A 19,363-nucleotide genomic window follows, 5' to 3' on the forward strand; every position below is an offset into this window, starting at 1 on the left:
AGGCTCCCTTTCCCTAAGAGGGGTTCAAGGGACCTTCATTTATGTGCCAGCTACAGGAGGAATGCAGCAGAATCCTGCAACTGGATTCACAGGTGGATGCTGAAAGTTGCGTCCACATTCAGCCTGTACAAGATCATGACAGGCTGACAGTGGCCACAGCTGTCCGAATGTAATCGCACATGGTTATCTCCAGCAACCCGGCCATAGATGGATCAAAGATCTTTTGATCTATCTATGGGCAGGCCGGTTGTACTGAAGTTGATTGATCGACTTAAGTACAACCAGCCTGTCAGATATTGTTCATCACTGCCAGCGGCTATAGTTGCCAGCAGTGATCATTGTATTCCGACGACTGGGAATCTTCCGGCTGTCAAAATGCAATAGTGCAGCGGGAGGGAGGGATTCTCCCATCAACACTGACTGCGTTGATGGGGGAATCAAGCAATATTCTTTCCTTCAATCCCAGACTGAAGGAAGGAAAGTTGCATAATCTATGGCCAACCTTAAGGACAGATGATCGCATCTGGATGGAAACAGCTTGCCTCCAGGGGTGATCATCTGTCCCTAACCGCTCCATGTGCGATTACATCCAAACGCCTGCGGATAGCTGCAGCTGTTGTCAGCCCATTATTGCCTTATGACCACAGCTATTAGCAACTATCTGTGAATCCAGCCGAAGGTCTCAGTTAAGCCTAACGGTTTTAGAAAACTGTTAAGGGATGGTTCACACCAGATGTGATCCAGTATGTTTTTTTTCTGCTTCACAAATGCATGGACAGTGTTTAACCTGGATTCCAATGACCCTAGTTCACACTAGTGCAGCACCAGTTCCAGTGCAGTCAACAAAAGTAGAACATACTGCACTTTTTCTGTATAGAACAGATCTTGAATGTGGCAAAACACATTAAAAAGTGCACCAGAATGCAACAAACACACCACAATGTCCTTATTTATGATGAATAAAAACAAAAAAAAAGAAAGAGGGAAAAAAAAAGAACTGGAATGCATTAATAATGCACATGCAGAAACACATCTGGAACACAGGAATTCTGGTGTAACTGGCCCTAAATCAGGATTAGAAGTTCCACTTAATTATAAATATTTTGCATGTGCATTTTATTTAAAGCTGTATTGCGTATAGTCATGTATTACATCTAGTTTATTATTAATAGTTGTTTAAGGGGGATGCCATTTATGCTCATTATACATGAAGGCTCTGCTTTTTGCTTGCAAGTGCTGCATAATGATTGTGCTCACCTGTTCGGATGCTCCTAGTTATAAGGAAGGTGCCCTGACATTCAGGTGGGACAAAACTGCCTCTGGCACCTGCCACAACACATTGCTCTCTCCAATCATTAGGGGAATTCTGACATGCCTCTAGATGACAAATGTTGGTGACAAATTGATGTACATGTTGTAAAATGGTCCATGAATCCGGGGCACGCACCGCGTGTGGAGGTACACCGAGACCGAAACATCCATGCAGACACTCCATTTTCAGTGCAGCTGAGTTTCCTCCTGCCACTGCAGTTGTCACAGTAGGTGAGAATTTTAAAAGCTTGTTGGACAGAGTCTGGTGGGGATTCACAAACGCAAGTTACCCGTCAGGTAAGCTTGTGATTGACAGCAGCAGAGAGCGGATCTGATAGGAAACTAGTTTCTCAGCGTCACTAATTGCTAGGGGGCTGTCAGCTGAGAATCCGACCGCGTCCCTAAGAACCAGTGACAGGTGGGGAGGGGAGGAGGTGGGGGCAGGAAATATGGCATCTGCTACACAGCGCACAGCGACAAGCACTCTGCCTGTCTCTGTGCACCAACTTACACATAGTCCTCATTACCTCCAGTTTCGGTATGTATGAAATGGAGGTAATTATTTTTCATTTGATGCAGTAATAATGCTATCTTTACAAAACTGAGCTAGGCACCAGGGATTTCTTTAATTTGGTGCAGACCATTTTAAAGCGTAACTCCACTTTTGTTGAGAAAAAAAACATTCCCCTCTGGGTAATCCATGTACATTGCAAGAATTATAACAACCTTTGTTATTCTGAAGAAATCATTGTTTGCTCCTCTGTGCTGAGTGGGTCTAATGACAGTGATTTCATAATTATCAAAAAGCTGTGCAGCTGCAGAGCACTAATGAGGAAATCTGCATCCCTTTAGACATGTTCTTATTGGGAGTATCTCACCAAAAATTACATTTTTGCTGCAGAGGGTGCCTGAAATCTGACTTGTATCTTAGGCAGACTTTTGGGAAAATTGGTGAGCCAATCACACAAACAGGAAAGTATGTTTCTGGGGTGTGGTCAGTATACATTCTGTGTACGGAACAACTCCAGGTAGCCATATTACATTGCATTTTCAGAAAATTACAGTGGCTGTAGATTAAAAAGGAAAAGTCATAATGACTTGTGTCGCAATTGTATACGCTATATTATTATTTTTTTTTTTATTTACTATTCCCCCACACACACAAAAGTGGAGTTATCCTTTAAAAAGGGCCATACCACCAAAAAGTGTCAGTAGGACTTTACTAATCCCCCCAAAAGTGTTTATGACAATACAGCTTCATTTACCTTAAAGGTAAGATTTGTGAGAAAAATAATTGGATAGCCCACAGAAATAAATACCTTTAGGTTGCACAAACTCTGGTTTGGCGACTTCAAAGCAGTAATACAGTTCCGCTAAGAGTGCAACAAGATTCACCTGATGACCAGAACAAAGGAAAACAATTAAACACATGAGAGTTAACATAGAACAGTTCATAGCAAGTGGGCAAAAAGCCGTATACATGAGGTGTTATCTGTTACTCACCCGTAGAGCAGTGGGCACATAGAGCAAGTCTTCCAGGGAAAGTGGACAAGATGGAGGTAGGTGCTGGGCACAGAAATCTATGAGGAGCTGCAGGTTGTACAGACTGTCAGCTACAGACATAGTATCCTTCAGACAGACATCTGCAGGAAACAGAGACAATTATATTGGTAGCAGCTGCAATGATCCCAGTAATCAATTAAAAACCAGCACAACAGATTAACTTCATTAACTACGAATGCTATCCAGGGTACATTTCAGCAGTGATAAAGACAAGATGAGAAAACTTTCCACAAGGATTAGGATCTTTACTGTAATTTTCAAATCTTATTGCCTAAAAAGAACAATAACTCTTTTGAAAATAACTGCTCTTTCAGGAGTGCAGCTGGGGCATGGTAAAAACTGCTACGCCACCCGTGAACCCACCTGAACTGTCCCCACTACAGCCAGATTGGGCTGTACAGATGCCTTGGTTGCAAAGCTTTGCTTCCTGGCTGTGGCATTTTTAACTCCGGGTGGAGAGTTTGACAGGCGGTACCAATTATCAAACTCACTCATTGTGTTTATTGGGACCAACAATTGGTAGTGCAGCATTTTAGGGTTAAATCAGGTGGTGAGCAGGTGTTATAATGTCTCCTCATCATCTGTCAAATGTCGCCTGAAAAGCAATCCGAACACAAATCACTATTCAGGGGGTAATGCACTCCAATGCGAGTGAAAGAGCCCCAAGGATTATTATCCTTGTATTTTAGCTTTGTGAACTGAGGCTATAGTCCACCTAATTTACAGGCTGCTGTCCACTTAGCAAGATGGCAACCAGCATCCAAGCACTAATACCATATCATCACACATGCCCTTAAAAAAACAAGCGTCCAAAAGGCCTACCCTATCTCAAATCACCAAGTTGGTCCTAGTGGGCATTGGGCTCTTTTTTCATCCTCTTGGGGCATTGTTGGAGCAGAAGATAGTGTGGAGCAGGACGTTTTGCTTTCCAATTAATAAACTAGCCAATCAGAAAATGGAGATTGCAGAAACACTATAATTATATTTACATAGACATGTCTTCATTGAATGTAACCTGAACAAAGAGAATGCTGGGAAAAACAGAGGGACTTCCAATATTGAACCCTCTTAATCTATCACTGTATTGCAATCAGGCTGTATGTGGAGTAACAAATGGACCTCTTTTTTATTTTTTTTTAACAGTAAAGTGCTAAGGCAAGGGTTAAAAAACCATGTGCTGGTAGCACCAGCGGAGTCACAGCTGCGTCATGTACATTTTTTTCATCCATTGTGGTGTCTTGGTAGTCCATTCATATTGAGTCGGCTGCTTTAAGGCCCACTACTCAAATAAAAAGCTCTGCTCAGGGAGCAAGAGAGTGATTTTATTAGATCAGTGTTCAGTTGTGGGTGAGTCGGCCCCCAGGAGAGCCGAGCGTGAGAGCGCCACAGATAGTACTCTGCTATGTGCTGACAGCACAGGGTTTTAAATATTTGCTGCATCCCTTTACATTTCTTATTCGATTCCTTGTATTGGTGGAAAGCCCATGAAGTCCCCTCCGATTTATATCTTTTAAAAGGTAATTTTTTTTCCCTAATAAGTTTTTTATATTACGGTTTAGCCACCCTGGCTTGGCCTTGGCTATTCTAAATTTGTTTCCCTTAGGAATGCACTGTGAGATGCCTTTGTCTAATATGTTCCTAAAGCATTCCCATTTTTCCTCCATTGTCAGTGTTCCTAGGGTTTTGTCCCAGTTTATTTTCTCTATTATTGAGCACAGTTTAGGAAAGTTTGCCCTTTCACACTAGCGGACCGTTCAGATCCGCCTGTCAGTTTTTCAGGCGGATCTGAACGGATGCCCCATGCATCCCTATGGGGCATCGGATGTCAGCGGAGACATGTCCGCTGACATCCGATCCGGTCTGTCAAATCCGGATGGATGGAAACCCTATTTTTCATTCGTCCAGCGGATCGGATCGGCCAATTTTCAGCTTTTAGCGCTGTTGCATCTTGAATGACAATTGCGCGGTCATGCAACACTGTACCTAAACCAAATTTATGTAATTTTTTTCCCCACAAATAGAGCTTTCTTTTGGTGGTATTTGATCACCGCAAGGTTTTTTTTTTTTTTGCTACACCAAAAAGTTTGAAAAAAAAAAAAGTTTTTTTGTTTATGTTATACAATAGAAATATACAAATAGATCATTTTTTTTTCTGCACTGATGAGACTGCACTGATGAGAAGGCACTGATGGGGTGGCACTAATATGCAGCACTGATAGGCAGCACTGATGGGCACTGATATGTGGCACTGATAGGTAGCACTGATATGCAGCATTGGTGGGCACTGATAGGCGGCACTGCTGGGCACTGATAGGCGGCATTGATGGGCACTGATAGGCGGCATTGATGGGCACTGATAGGAGGCACTGATCGGCACTGATCAGCACTAATAGGTGGCACTGGTGGGCAATAATGGGCACTGGTGGGCGGCACTGATAGATGGCAATGATGGGCACTGGTGGGCAGCACTGATGGGGAGGGCACTGGCAGGCAGCACTGATGGGGAGGGCACTGGCGGGCTCCATGAGCCCTGATTGCCATCCCTGGTGGCAATGGTGGGCATCCCTGGGGTCATGGGTGGGCATCCCTGGTGGTTCTAGTGGCACCCCCCCCCCCAAGGGTCTGCACTGGTAATCAATGATCTGATTACTAGTGCAGACACCCCCCTGTCAGGAGAGCCGAACTAAGAAAAGCCGATCAACGGCTCTTCCTGTGTACTATGTGACCAGCTGTGATTGGACACAGCTTGTCACATGGTAAAGAGCCTATGTCAGTAGGTTCTTTACCGAGATTGGAGATGCGTTGAGTCAGAGCGCATTATCCTGCCGCAGTCATATGACGTCCGGTCAGGATAATGCAACCAATTACCCACTGTCAATCACCTATAGGGCGGGCAGGAAGTGGTTAAAAAAGTCCCTGACCCTTTACAAAAATGCAGTGGCTACTAAAAATACAGATGTGAACCTGTCCCATAGAAAACCATGTGAAATGAACTGTAGTACGTTTCTGCAAAAAGCACAAAAAAAAAACGCATAGGTGTGAACCTGGCCTAAGAGTGCATTCAATAATCCATGAGGCACACTGATGAGGACAGTTGATGTAAGGAGGTATTCTGATTGATGCAAGGGGAAACTCTGATGGGGACATCTGATGTAGGGGGGACTCTGATGGGGACACCTGATGTAAATAAAGACTCAGATAGAGACCCCTGATGTCAGGGAGACTCATAGGGACACCTGATACAAGGAGGCATAGGTTCTGTTTGATCACCCTAATCTAATGACAGCCTAATGCCTCGTACACACGTTCAGATAATCGTACGATAAAACTCGCTTTCAACCTGATCGCATGATAATCTGATCATTAGTACACAGCTTTCGACAGCCGATCACGACAGTTCGTCCAACAAAATCCGAAGGGACAAACAGGAAAACTTCTGTTGTATGATAGCCTAGCGAACGACAATCGTTTAATCGGTACACTATGCGTCCGCTAAAAATCTATCGACAAAGACCGCGCATGATCAGAAACAATAAAATAGCACGGAAAAGGCCTGGCTGCCATTGTTTTTGTTTTGCACCATCTGATACGTAGCTTCGCAACCAGGAAGCTTTTCCAGAATCGTACGAAAAAAATCCTTATTAAATGCTTATAAATGCTTTATATGCATTGTTGAATTCGATATTAGTATCATGCAACAAAATGCGAACGATAAGTCGTCCGATTATCTGAACGTGTGTACGAGGCATAATACATATTAGTGTTCATTCCTGCACAGCCTCTGCCAAAGTTATTTCCAGGTTGTGAGTTGTGGTGCAGAAGCACATTGTCCCTGCATCTCTCTCATACTATTGACATTCCACTCCATGACTTTTTATACTGCACCACCAGATCGGATAGGCTAAATCCAGACCGGGTGTTTAACAGGCCCATGTACGTGTTAAATAGGCAAGTGGTACTTAAATTGATAGCTGCCTGACTGTCATGCCAATCCAGTGGCTTCAATGGTTTAATTCACTAAACCAGAACAAGTATGCAGGTCGGAGAGTTTGGGAACTTCACTAACCAAACCCAGATATAGGCATTTTCAGGAGGTGATCAGCAATGGAGTCCAGTACTGTACTTCTTACTTGGCAGGGTTCCAATAACAAACAGGACAAAAGGAATTACTTCAGATTTCCCCCTGTTGAATCATGGTATTCCCCTTCCAGCCTTCACACGACCATAGAACCACTTTAGTATCTCTTCTATTTGACATCAGGGGTGCATTACTCCAATCACATATCATTTGCACACATGAAATCTGTACTCACCTTGCAGCCGGAGCTCGCTGGGGCAGTAGTAGTGGACAGTAGCAGCCAGTGCACTCCCATTAGACAGGTCTCTGATGGAAGACACTGAGGTGAAGCAAGGGGTCTGCCTAGACAGCGCTTTGTCCTTCCGATACCGGATCTAGCAGAGAAACAGCAGCCAGTTTAAACATTTATTACAAATGTCTTCCTACACCTATCTACTGTGTAGCTGTGTGATACATAATGCACTAATTATAAACTACTTTATAACTCTAGTACTGTAGATACTTCCCCTAGCAAGCATTCTACAGACACCAATTGCGCACAATGTGATCTTACACTACGACTGTCCTATTACATTTTACATTATGTGTGCCGCACATCAAAGACTATACAGGCCGGTGCGTGTACAGAACATGCAGCCACTACAAGGGTGAGTGCACAATACATACATTCAGCAAGCCGTGGAATACAAAAAGAAACAAAACAATGCATATAGAAATTTTAACTGTTTTTTTTTTTTTTTTTATATATAAAAGGGGTTGAATAGGACATTCACAAAAATAATAGAAACGTTTGGCAAATCTGATTTTCTTCCCTTTACACTGGTGGAATAAAGACCTATTGCATAAAGTAAAAAAAAGGCGCACTTTGTTTAATCCATGGACTGCTTTAATAGGAGTACTACTTATACAAAGTGGATTTAGTGAAAACCTATTACTGAACCACTCTAATGATTTACAGAATCCTCAAAGTGAAGTCATGGCTTTTGTGAATGGAGCTTCAGAGCACAAGATGGCTGCCTTTGGACCTTGGTTTCTTTCATGCTGAACTAATAAGTGTCAATGTTGTTCAAGTGGGGGGAATTTTTAGCATAGATTAGGTCCAGTATTCCCAAGGAGAGCCAGCGTAGCCGGTCCCTTCTCAAATGGCTGACATTACTAGTGTAGCACCCGCCTAGAGCAGTGTAGGCTGTTAGGTAAATTTAGTTAGCTCTTTTGTAATCAGTGGAGCAGGAGTTGATTGTTTAGGCCTGCTCAGTGTCTCACAGGCTGCTGATCTTATTACTTCTTCCTCTATTCTAGAGGATTCTAGAATCATACTGTGAGGAAGCCTAAATATTTATAAAACTCCAGTCTATCCCTGGGGAGGTATGCCCAGTTAGTGGAAGAAAGCTCCCAAACAGCAATAGGCCTGAGCAGTAGGGTGCAGAGTTCCCGGGTCCAGTCCTGCTGGAGGGGACCCCTGTGCAGGAGAACTGTGCCCCTGGGGCAGATTTCTAGAAGAAACCATTAAGAAGACACCAAGGTCACAGCTAGGCTTAGCTGGGGGCCTATTCACAAGTTGAGTCCAGGGATCAAGTTGGGTCTGGAGAAGCTCATTGGAGAGAGCCAGGAGCACGATAATGGGAAAGCGTCCAGCTGTCCTATGGTGGTTGGAGTCTGCATCTCCCTCACTAGGAAGAGCCTGGTGGATATTGGCAGGAGGAAACCTATGATCCTATGGCTTTGTCATAGCTCCCAACTCTCCCTGATTTTGAGGGACTGTCCCTGATTTGGAACAAAGTCCCTCTGTCCCTACTTCCTCCTTATTTGTCCCTCATTTTGGTTTGACCTATATACACCGATCAGCCATAGTATTATGACCACCCACCTAATATTGAGTATGGCCCCATTTTGCTAAAACAGCCCTGACCCATTGAGACACCCAAGTAACATCCACATGAATTGCAGGACCCAAGGTTTCCCAGCAGAACATTGCCCAAAGCAGCACACTGCCTCTGCAGACTTTCCTTCTTAAACCGCATCCTGGTGCCATCTCTTCGTCAGGTAAGTGACAGAGATGCACCCGGCCATCAACATGATGTAAAAGAAAACGTGATTCATCAAATCAGGCCACCTTCTCCCATTGCTCCGTAGTTCAGTTCTGATGTTCATGTAACCATTGTAGAAGCTTTTTATCTGTGGACCCGGGTCACCATAGGCTTCACAGCCCCAAACACAACAAACTGCGATGCCCATTTTTTTCTGCTTTCACCACATCAACTTCATAGACAACATGTTCACTTGCTGCCTAATATATCTACCAATTTTCAGATGCCATTGTAACAAGATATTTCCCTTTACCTGTCAGTGGTCATAATGTTATGGCTGATTGGTGTATTTGTATATAAAATGCACTATTATCTTTCCAAAAGTTTTCCCAGTACTAAACCTAAAAAAAAGCACTTGTGGGCTTAGCTAAAAGGTTTTTTTTTTGTAGAATTCTCCTTTAAGGGGGCGTGGCAGGGGTTGAGTTCTTTGCATACATATTTTTGCTAATTGTGTCCCTACTTCCTATTTAAAAAAGACATACGATAAGAAAATCGGAAGTAAAATTTAGTCCGACAAAAGATCTGCCGATTTTCGGATCATTAGTATGGTACTTTCGACAGCAGATTACGAATATTTGTATGACATAAACTGGATGTGCAGGCTATAAAATTTTTATCGTACGTCAACACAATGTCCGATTTTGTTTATTTTGTACAGTTTTTGTGCAAAAAATAATTGTAAGAGCAAGACTAGGCATGCTCAAAAATGAAAGAATACATACAAAACAATTCAACGCATTACATCACTTCTGAAGATGAATTCTGTCCTACGTGAATTTTCGTATGAAAAGTAACCTCTTCACTTTCCATATGAGACTAGCATGCAACAAAAAACAGGCGAAAATGTGTCCGATAAGCTGATAGTGTGCACAAGGCTTTAGAAGCACAAGCACTGAAGAGTAAGGGCTCTTTCACACATATAGTCCGTCAAACGGACTCCGCTTTCCTCAGCGGGGGATCGATCAGCCAATCCCCCGCTGAGCAGGAGAATGACAGCTGTTCTCCTCACTGTGTGCGGATACACAGCTGTCACAGCCCCATACATCTCTATGGGGGAATCGAATGGGAACGGACCGTCGGTCCGTTCTCTTCCGATCCCATCCGCTGGACGGATGGAAACTAGGGTTTCCATCCGTCCAGATTTGACGGATCGGATGTCAGCGGACATGTCTCCGCTGACATCCGATGCCCCATAGGGATGCATGGGGGGACCGTTCTGATCCGCCAAAAAAACGAACAGGTGGATCTGAACGGTCCGTCTGTGTGAAAGGGGCCTTAGTGACTGTGTGTACCTTGGAAACTCTGGAAGGAGTACTAGTCCCCATCATTATGATCCTGTGGGACATTCCTTTTTGTACTGTGCAGCCAGAGAGAAGTCCTCAAGTTATTCAGTTCTCCAGTTTTTGAGGTGTCCCGTGCTCCCTCTCCCTATACAAGTTCAGCTTTCCCAATAAAAAAAAAGTCTAGACTGTTTTTTGGAGCCAGTGGAAGAGTGAGGAAAATGCTGAGTGCCTGGCTGTGTGTGCTCTAAGTGGGACAAAAGGACTGCGTTCACCAACAGCACCTATGGGGGCGCACTACCATTGGTAAACCCAGCACACATTTTTATAAAAGGAACATATCCTGTATTAGATGTCTAAGTGTCTAAACACAAGAGAGGCATGAAAACATGTTTCACTTTTCTTGCTGTGTACAAGGAACATATAAGGGTAGCAGATGGCCTGATTGGAAAAGCAGACAACAAGTTGTCAGTCACAGGGGGAGCCATCATATCAAGTCAAGGAGAAGACGAGGACAACATAATTATCATGTATTAGAGATTTACATTGGAGAACATGAGCTATAGAGTCTGAGCTCCATACGAGTTAGGCCTTCACACATGTTGTCTATTTGTCCGTTTTTATCCATCTGTTGATGCATGAAAAACGGACATCAATGCATCTCTATGGGAAAATGGATGTAAATGGATGATCATCAATTTACATCAGTTTACATCTGCATCCGTCATCATCCGTTTTTTTTTTAACGGATCAAAGCTCTATTTTTCTTCCGTTAAAAAAAAAAGGGATTGGACAAAAAAACGGATGTAAACTGACAAATGGTCCGTTTTTGCATTGGTAGTGAATGTAAAATAAATTGATGTAAAACTGATGAGCACTTATGAAAAAGTGATGAATACCTTTTTTTCCATTTTGACGTGACTGAACTGATGAAATGAATGGTCGCGGCGCTCCGAGCGGAAGTGGGAGCGGATACCTGTCAAAACTAGGTACCCATTCCCCCCCAAAAAAATGACATGCCAAATGTGGCATCTCAGGGGGTCAGGACTACCTAAAGTGGAATTTCCCCTTTTTGGGTGGAACTCCATTTTAAGTAGCTCCCTTGGGATTGGCTACAAAGACCTGAGGTGACTGGGTGGAGCCTGAACTCTAGGAAAAGGCTATGCTGGGGCACATCCAACTGCTCTGAGGAGATTCTGCTGTTAAGAGTCCCACAAAACATGGTGACGCACCTGCTCTGTGTGTGGTGTACTGCGGTGTCGTTCATTGTGAATGGCATCCCAGCACGTTGTACTGTACAGCACAAGGCAGATAGTGTTGTGTTGTGTTGTGGTGTGCTGTGTTTTTATCTATTGTGGTGTGTTAGCCCATTCAGGCATAGTTCACCTTTACCCAAAAAACTTTTTATGGAGATAAGAGGCGTCTGTAGCTAAAAAAAACCCTGTGCAACTTGAACCAAAGGTGAATAATGCCCTTGCTTTGTAGGCCATTTGCACACCTCATGAAGCCCGACTGAAAAACTCCCACCATCCCAGCCTACCTTGTAGCTAGGATGTCACTAGCTCACAGCGGTTACCATTCACCCCCATCATCACAGGAGTGAGCTCTGCACTGAGATCCCTCCTGTGATGGTAGGGGTGAACGGTAAGAGCTATGAGTCTCTTTGCAACATCTTAGCAACAAGGCAGGACAGACTTATGCCATCTCTGGGAGTTTTCCAGTCAGGATTCAGGAGATACAGAAATAGCCTACACCTATAGCAAGGTCATTACTTATCTTTGGTATTTTCACAATTTGTTTTTACAGACGCCCCTTATCTGCATAGGCAGTTTTCTGGTAATGGTGTCCTATTCCTTTAAGGCTGGGATCACACGTGTGCGGCCGAGGGTTCATGCCTGGGGTCCGGTGCGTGTCTGTTCACCAGTTCAGGTGGGATTCAGGCCTGAATTTGCAGCTGAACCGGACTCAAACAGTCACCAGACCCTTTTTCAATCCAGACGGCGGCCACCCCATACATGTGTGAAACAGCTCCACTGAGAGCCGGTCACACTTGCCTGTCATGCGAATTGGATGCTAGGAAACCCGCATCAAATTTGCTTCATAAGGCCTAACTTAACTACCCTTGCAGTGCGGCAGCTCTGAATTGTAAGGGTTAAATTCTGGAGGTCTAGGGGTAGATGTGTAAGCTGTAATACTTATCTTATTCCTCGGTGCCCCAGGCTCTGTCTGTGCAACTGGTTCCCCAAAGCCTCCGAGACACTCCAGCCGGCCGTTGTGCAATTACATCATCGGGTACCAAGCAGAGCCAATGGTCTACAAACTACCATAGTGTCAGATGAGATTCCCCTCACAGTCAATAGTGACTCACTTTGGGAATTAAGACTGCAATTCTAGGTGTCAGGCTTGCTTTAAAGCTGAAGTCCAAATACAAGAGTCATGCGTATTCTTCCTTGACATGTTTTGTGTATTTCGCCTAGAAACTTTACCTCAGAGCTGGAAGTCCTTATAATAAAGACCAGTCACTAATGCTCTCTCTCCTTGATCAGGGTGATTGGTCTTGGCTCCACCCTTTCTTTTAGTTTTCTACAAGCAGCCTATAGGGATTAGGCCTACTGGGTCCCTCCCACAGCTGTGCTCTGTGAGGGACCTCGCTGAATAAGACCTTCAAGTACCACACAGCTCAACAAAAGCTGATTCAAATATCAGCTAAGCCAATTGGAAAATTCTATCCCATCAGATGCAGTCACTGTTTGGGTAGTAAGGCAGCTTCCGCTGTCGCAGGGGGAGATTGTCCATTCACCTTGTTTAGCATGGATGGGGCAATCAGTTTTTCACTCCTTCATCCCACTGACCGAATTAAAGAAATCAAGCCACGTATGGCTAACTTTAGAGTGCTGGGTCAGTATACTGTAAGGGCCAGGAAACAAACATTTTTAAAAAGATTTTAGCAATGGCAGCTCCCAAATTTCTTTCAGGAAAGGGTCACTTTAAACTAGCTCTGTGGAAAAGGACAATAAGGGCCAAAATGGTCGCTTTATAAGACCTGCAGAAGAGAGAACTGCATGGGTTGCCCACAGGAACCAGTCTGTTCGGCTTCACATTTCCAGTTGAGGTTAGACAATAAATCCTAGAATCTGATTGGTTGCTCTGGACAACAGTACTATCTTATTGTTCCACTGCACCAATCAGACCGAGGTTCACTGGACTCCATGTTTAATTTTACCTCACGTAACCCTGGTGAGGTCACAAGCCTTGGTGATAAGGTTTATGGAAAAAATTTATAAACTGCAACACCGATATTCACTTTGTAAACGGAAGTGTCCTTGCAAATTTTCTGTCAGGAAATATCACATGACATAATATGCAAATCTGGATTTCTGCACTGCAAAATGATAGCAGAGAGAAGCTAGGCCTTGGAAACATATCTTAATCTGTTCAAGAAAATAAAAATCCTTTTTGCCATGTGTGTAAAAGGAAGAAACTCAGATTTGACCTAAATAAAGAAAAAAGTACAATAAATGTTTTGATACAAAAAAAAAATCTAAGTTTTAGAATTCTGGAAATGATGGCGTGCACAATACGTTACCACAGGAGGCTTATTCCCAGACTCCTTTAAACAAAAAGCGATGGCATGCTAAACGCAACGGAAAAGAGCAACGGAGAAAGTCAGGGCAGCTTCATATCAGAGGGAATGACAGAGACAGAGAGTCTGGACAGCAGGGCCTAGAGCAGAAGTGTCCTTGTTTTAGTCAGCAGCACACTTGTCTGTGTCTGGGGATAGTCCTTAGCATTTCTGGTATAACGAGCGAGACTAAAAATGGCTGCTAGCCTGAGGCAAGCAATGATAAAGGGGGGGGGGGGTTCATATATAGGACATCAGATTCTGGTAGCTTAACCAAACTGACATCATTATAGGATTCATAGAAAGTAGACTGTTTTTCTTGAAGGGGGAATAAAAACAACAATTCGAGCAGTACCCCAATATATCCAACTCAAAAAACCTACATTTTTGTTGTGTAGGCCCCTCTGTTCAACAAACAGGAAGATTTCTAATGCAGTCTGGAGACACCAGACAGGTTTACATTGATTATATAATAACATTGGCTTAAAGGATAGCTAAAGGCAAAACCTTTTTTTTGTTTTGGATAGAGTTGAAGGGAATTAGAATATCTGTCAGGTTTTGTTTGCGGTCTGTGCCTGCTTAGGGAGCTTAACCCTCTCTTTTTGCCCCGTTTAACCACTTTACCACCGGAGGATTTTGCGGTCTTACGTCCAGGCCACTTTTTGCGATTCGGCGCTATGCGACTTTAACTGACAATTGCGTGGTCGTGCGACGCCGTACCCAAACGAAATTTACGTCCTTTTTTTCCCACAAACAGAGCTTTCTTTTGGTATTTGATCACCTGTGCGATTTTTACTTTTTGCGCTATAAACAAAAAAAGAGCGTTTATTTTGAAAAAAATAACAATATCTTTAACATTTTTTTATATGAAATCCCCCCCCCCCCCCCAAAAAAAAAATGTAAAAATCAAAATTTTTTTAAAATTTTTGGCCAATTTGTTTTTACTACCTATGTTTGGTAAAAAAAAAAAAAATCACAATAAGCGTATTTTGATTGGTTTGCGCAAAAGTTATTGCGTTTACTAACTAAGGGAAAGATTTCTGTCATTTTTTTTTTTTTTTTTTTAACGCGTAATGGCGGTGATCTGCGATTTTTTTTGCGGGACTGCGACATTGCGGCGGACAGATCGGACCCTTGACTGACATTTTTGACACTTTTGGGGGTACCAGTGACATTTCTATAGTAATCAGTGCTATAAATATGCACTGTTACTGTAAAACGGACACTGGCAGGGAAGGGGTTAATTTTATTGGAGAGGGAGGGGTTAATGTATGCCTGGTGCTTACTGACGTGTGTGGGGGGAGGTGACTGAGTGACACAAGGACAGATCGCATGTTCAGCTATGCTGAACACTGCAATCTGTCACTCCTTGTCACTTAGGAGATCCGCCCACTCTGTTTACACAAGCGGGCGGATCTCCAAACTGGATTCCGCGATGATCGGGGAAGAGCAGCGGCGATCGCCGCTGCTCCTCCCCTGGCCCGACTCCCGCTGTGACTGAAAACAGCGGGAGCGCGCCTACAGGGGGAGGAGTCCAGCGACGTAGGTCTACGTCGCTGGACGGAATCGAGCCACTTTGCCGCAGTACGGTCAACGTGACCGGTTGGCAAGTGGTTAAGGCCCTGTTTACACCTGAGCGTTTTTCAGCTCGTAAAATGCTCATCTATGAAGTCTCAGAATGCAAAACAAGCAAAATCCCATTTGGCCCCAGTTCACATGTGAGCGTTTTGTCGCCTGAAGCAAAAGGCCTGAAGCTCAAAAAAGTACATGAGCTTCTTTTTTGGCAGATTACAAGTGTTTTTGTTAGATGTCAATGCCTGCTTCCAAACACCTGCAAAAAACGCCTGAAAACAATACGCCCAGGTGTGAATGGAATCTAACAGTATCAATGAAAGTGAAAGTTAGGCCCCTTTCACACAGGCGGACCATTCAGATCCACCTGTCAGTTTTTTTTGGCGGATCTGAACGGTCACGCCATGCATGTCTATGGGGCATCGGTTGTCAGTGGAGACATGTCCGTTGACATTTGATCCGATCCGTCAAATCTGGACGGATGGAAACCCTTTTTTCCATCCGTCCAGCAGATCGGATGAGAACGGACAGGCGGTCCGTTCCCATCCGATTACCCCATAGAGATGCATGGGGACCTGACAGCTGTGTCTCCACACACAGAGCGGAGACACAGCTGTCAGCCTCCTGCTCAGTGGGGGATCAGCGGATCGATCCCCCGCTGAGAAAAACGGAGTCCACCTGACGGACTCCAAGTGTGAAAGGGCCCTAAAAGAAAATCCCAAATTTGGGGTTTTCCCCGGAAAAGTAATAGAGGCATAATCTTCCAATGGAGACACGAGTTCTGGTGTCCTGAGAGTCCCAAAGGAATTTCCTTAATTTGCAGGGATTTCCTTTCATTTCCTGTTTGGCTATGGGACAGGAAGTGAAGGGAAATCTCCCCAATGGGACACAGCTGGTATTAAAAAAAAAACTGACAGGGTTATAACTCTTCCTTGCTCTATCCAAAATTAAAAAAAAAAAAAAAAGTTTTGCCAATAGTTTTACTTTAATAGGGCTCATTCAGATGGTCGCTGAGACCCGTCTATCGTGCGGAGCGGCTTTTTTCTGCATGTGTATGAGTTCAGGCAGCCCATAGAAGTGAATGTAGATGCAGTGGTTGCACACACACAGTCACATGTCAAAATTTGACACGTGAGCAGGAACAGGTGCAGAAATCCAAATGCACAGGGTCTGCATTCTGATCCCGCCTGCATGTCAAATTTTGCCATTCAACGGTGTCCAGTCAGCCGCTGCGTGTGCATTCATTTCTTTTCACTTCCCGCCTGCAGCTCTGAGTGCATGCACACGCAGCAAAAAGTGGCTCAGTAAGGAGGATGGGTGTCACAGCCTATATTGTAAACTGAACACTGTTATGAAGTATTAGGCCAGCCATACACAGAGCAAATGTCTGTCCTGCAACAAAAGAAAGTAGCTTGATTCCCCCATCAACACAGACAGCGCTGATGCGCGAAACCCTCCTGCTGGGCCATTGTTTCCCCCCCTGCCGGAGGGGGGGGTGGTGAGCCAGTCCCGCCGATATAAGACCGTGATGATTGCTAGCGCCTATAGTCGCTCCATTCATTAACTTGGTACATTGAGCCTGCCCATACACGGTTTAAATCACAGCTGGTTCAGCAAGAACAGGCCGAGATTTGAACAGTGTATGGCCTGCCTAACTAAAGTCAAAACTTTTTTTTCTAGTTTTGGATGGAGTGTAGAGGAATTAGAACCCCTGTCAGGTTTTTTTTGCTGTCTGCCCCTGTTAGGGAGATTCACCCCCTCTATTAGTCCTGTTTACCCTTATCAGTAAAGGTAAATCCCAAATGGTCTCTTGAGGTTCCTTTTACTCACGTTGTTTGGATATTTTCCACAATTATAGGGGAGGTCTCCCCCAACTTCTGACAACTCATACTTCGAAAGACTTATTGAGCTACCATTTTAGGCTGTTGTATTGCCCCAAGCTTTATTTGGCATAAGCCACTAACATAGACTTACTTTTACTTATTATCCTTTCTACCCTGATTTTCTTTTTCTGTATTCTGAAAACATTAAATAAAGGATTATTAAAAAAAAGTAAATCCCAAATTTTGGGTTGTCCCCAGTACAGTTAAAGAGGGGAAATCTTCTAATGGGGACACTAATTCTGATGACCCTGGTGGCTCACTTTGGAGGGATTTCCTCTCACTTCCTGTCTTGGCTATGGGAAGGGAAGTAAAGAGAAATCTCCCCAATAGAACGCAGCAAAAAAAAAACACACCTGACAAAGGTTATACCCTCCCAGTTTCTTTTAATCAGAGTCTGTGGGGAGATTACCCCTCACTAGACACAACATGGCACATACTTAATTGAGGAAGCCAAAGAAAAATGAGCAGGGCTGTCTCGGGGGTAGCCGCCACTTGAAACAGAGTGACAACAGTGCTTAAGTGGCTCTGCCGCTGTGCCTTCCTGTGTGACAGACACAGTAGCTGGTCATGGAGCTCATAAAAAAAAAAACAAAGGATCAGTACTGAGCAGCACCAAGAAAAGAGTAGGCACTCCGGCCTTAGTGCCGACCCCCAATGTGCCTCTACGTGTTCCACCTATTGGCCTCATTGGAGGCAAAGGCCTGCAAAGAAGAACACCCCTATTTCGGTACAAAGGTGAAGGGACTGAACTTTTTATAATAGTTTTAAATGTTATATGTGCCTTTCTATACTGGTGGCACCCTTGCTGCCCATTTTGTGTGTGGGTACCACAGGGACAGAAGTAAAGAAAACCATCCTAATGGTGTCACAGGCAGGGATAAAAGCTGACAGACATTTTAACTCTATCCAAAACGGTTGGCTTGAGTGGTATTAAAAATTGTTAATTAAATTTTAACCTCATGGCATGCTTTGCAAGTTCAGTAACAAATAAATGACCCCTGCCCCCACCTATAACTGGCCTTCACAGCAAGGAGCACATGGATGGGCAAACGCATTAAAGACAAAAACAGAGGAAATTCCCATCTCAACTCACCAACCAGTCTGCTTACCAACCGATTTAACCTGTCCAACAGTATGCATTAAAAACAGGGGTTTAGTTAGCACACATTTGCAAACGCATGCGTAAACTGCAAAGCGCCTTCATTGCACCCTGTATTACCTGCAGTCCTAACTCCACTAATTTATGAGAGTCTCCACAATGGAAGCACATGCATTCTAATGGATAGGTGAGGGGCAGGGGAGCCTGGAGGTAGCCCAATCCTCCCCAAAGGGGGAAGGTCCACATGGACACCCAGCACATAGCACAATGGCAGCAAAGGTGTCCAGTGTGTCCCCCCACCAATATTACACCAGTAGCAAAGAAATGGCCCCTGCTCCATCTATAACTGGCCTTCAAAGCAAGGAGCACATGGACGGGTAAACGCATTAAAGACAAAAACAGAGAAAATTCCCATCTCAACTCACCAACCAGTCTGCTGTGAGTTTAGCTGGGAATTTCCTCTGTTTTTAGCTTTCATGCCCCTCATCTATATATTAGAATGCATGTGCTTCCATTGTGGAGACTCTCATAAATTAGTAGGGTTAGGACTGCAAGTAATACAGGGTGCTGTGAAGGGGCCTTGAAGCTTACGCATGCATTTGCAAATGTGTGCTAACTAAACCCTCCGTTTTTAATGCATACTGTTGGACAGGAAATTGGGTTGGTAAGCAGACTGGTTGGTGAGTTGAGCTGGGAATTTGCTCTGTTTTTGTCTTTCATGCTGTGCAAGTCACCTCTCTATCAGACACTGTATATGCAAGCAGCCAATCCTGGGGCTAAATCAATATATGGATTGCACTTAATACACTAAGGTACTGAGACTTGGTGACAAAGAAATGGATGCCATTACCCTCCTCTGCAACCAATA

At 44.0% G+C, this 19,363-nt stretch overlaps 1 protein-coding gene across 1 annotated transcript in view; it reads right to left on the reverse strand.

Moving 5' to 3' along the window:
* CAMSAP3 (calmodulin regulated spectrin associated protein family member 3) overlaps nucleotides 1-19,363 on the reverse strand; it is a 174,216-nt gene that overhangs the window by 35,041 nt on the left and 119,812 nt on the right. Inside the window, exons 6-9 of the mRNA XM_082253167.1 lie at nucleotides 13,906-13,953; nucleotides 7,188-7,326; nucleotides 2,815-2,954; nucleotides 2,631-2,706 (exon numbers count right to left, since the gene is read on the reverse strand). Coding sequence (XP_082109293.1) covers nucleotides 2,631-2,706; nucleotides 2,815-2,954; nucleotides 7,188-7,326; nucleotides 13,906-13,953 — 403 coding nt within the window. The remainder of the gene's footprint in view (nucleotides 1-2,630; nucleotides 2,707-2,814; nucleotides 2,955-7,187; nucleotides 7,327-13,905; nucleotides 13,954-19,363) is intronic.

This window comes from Pelophylax lessonae, assembly GCF_965119305.1.
Source record: "Pelophylax lessonae genome assembly, chromosome: 4".
Classification (NCBI taxonomy): domain Eukaryota; kingdom Metazoa; phylum Chordata; class Amphibia; order Anura; family Ranidae; genus Pelophylax; species Pelophylax lessonae.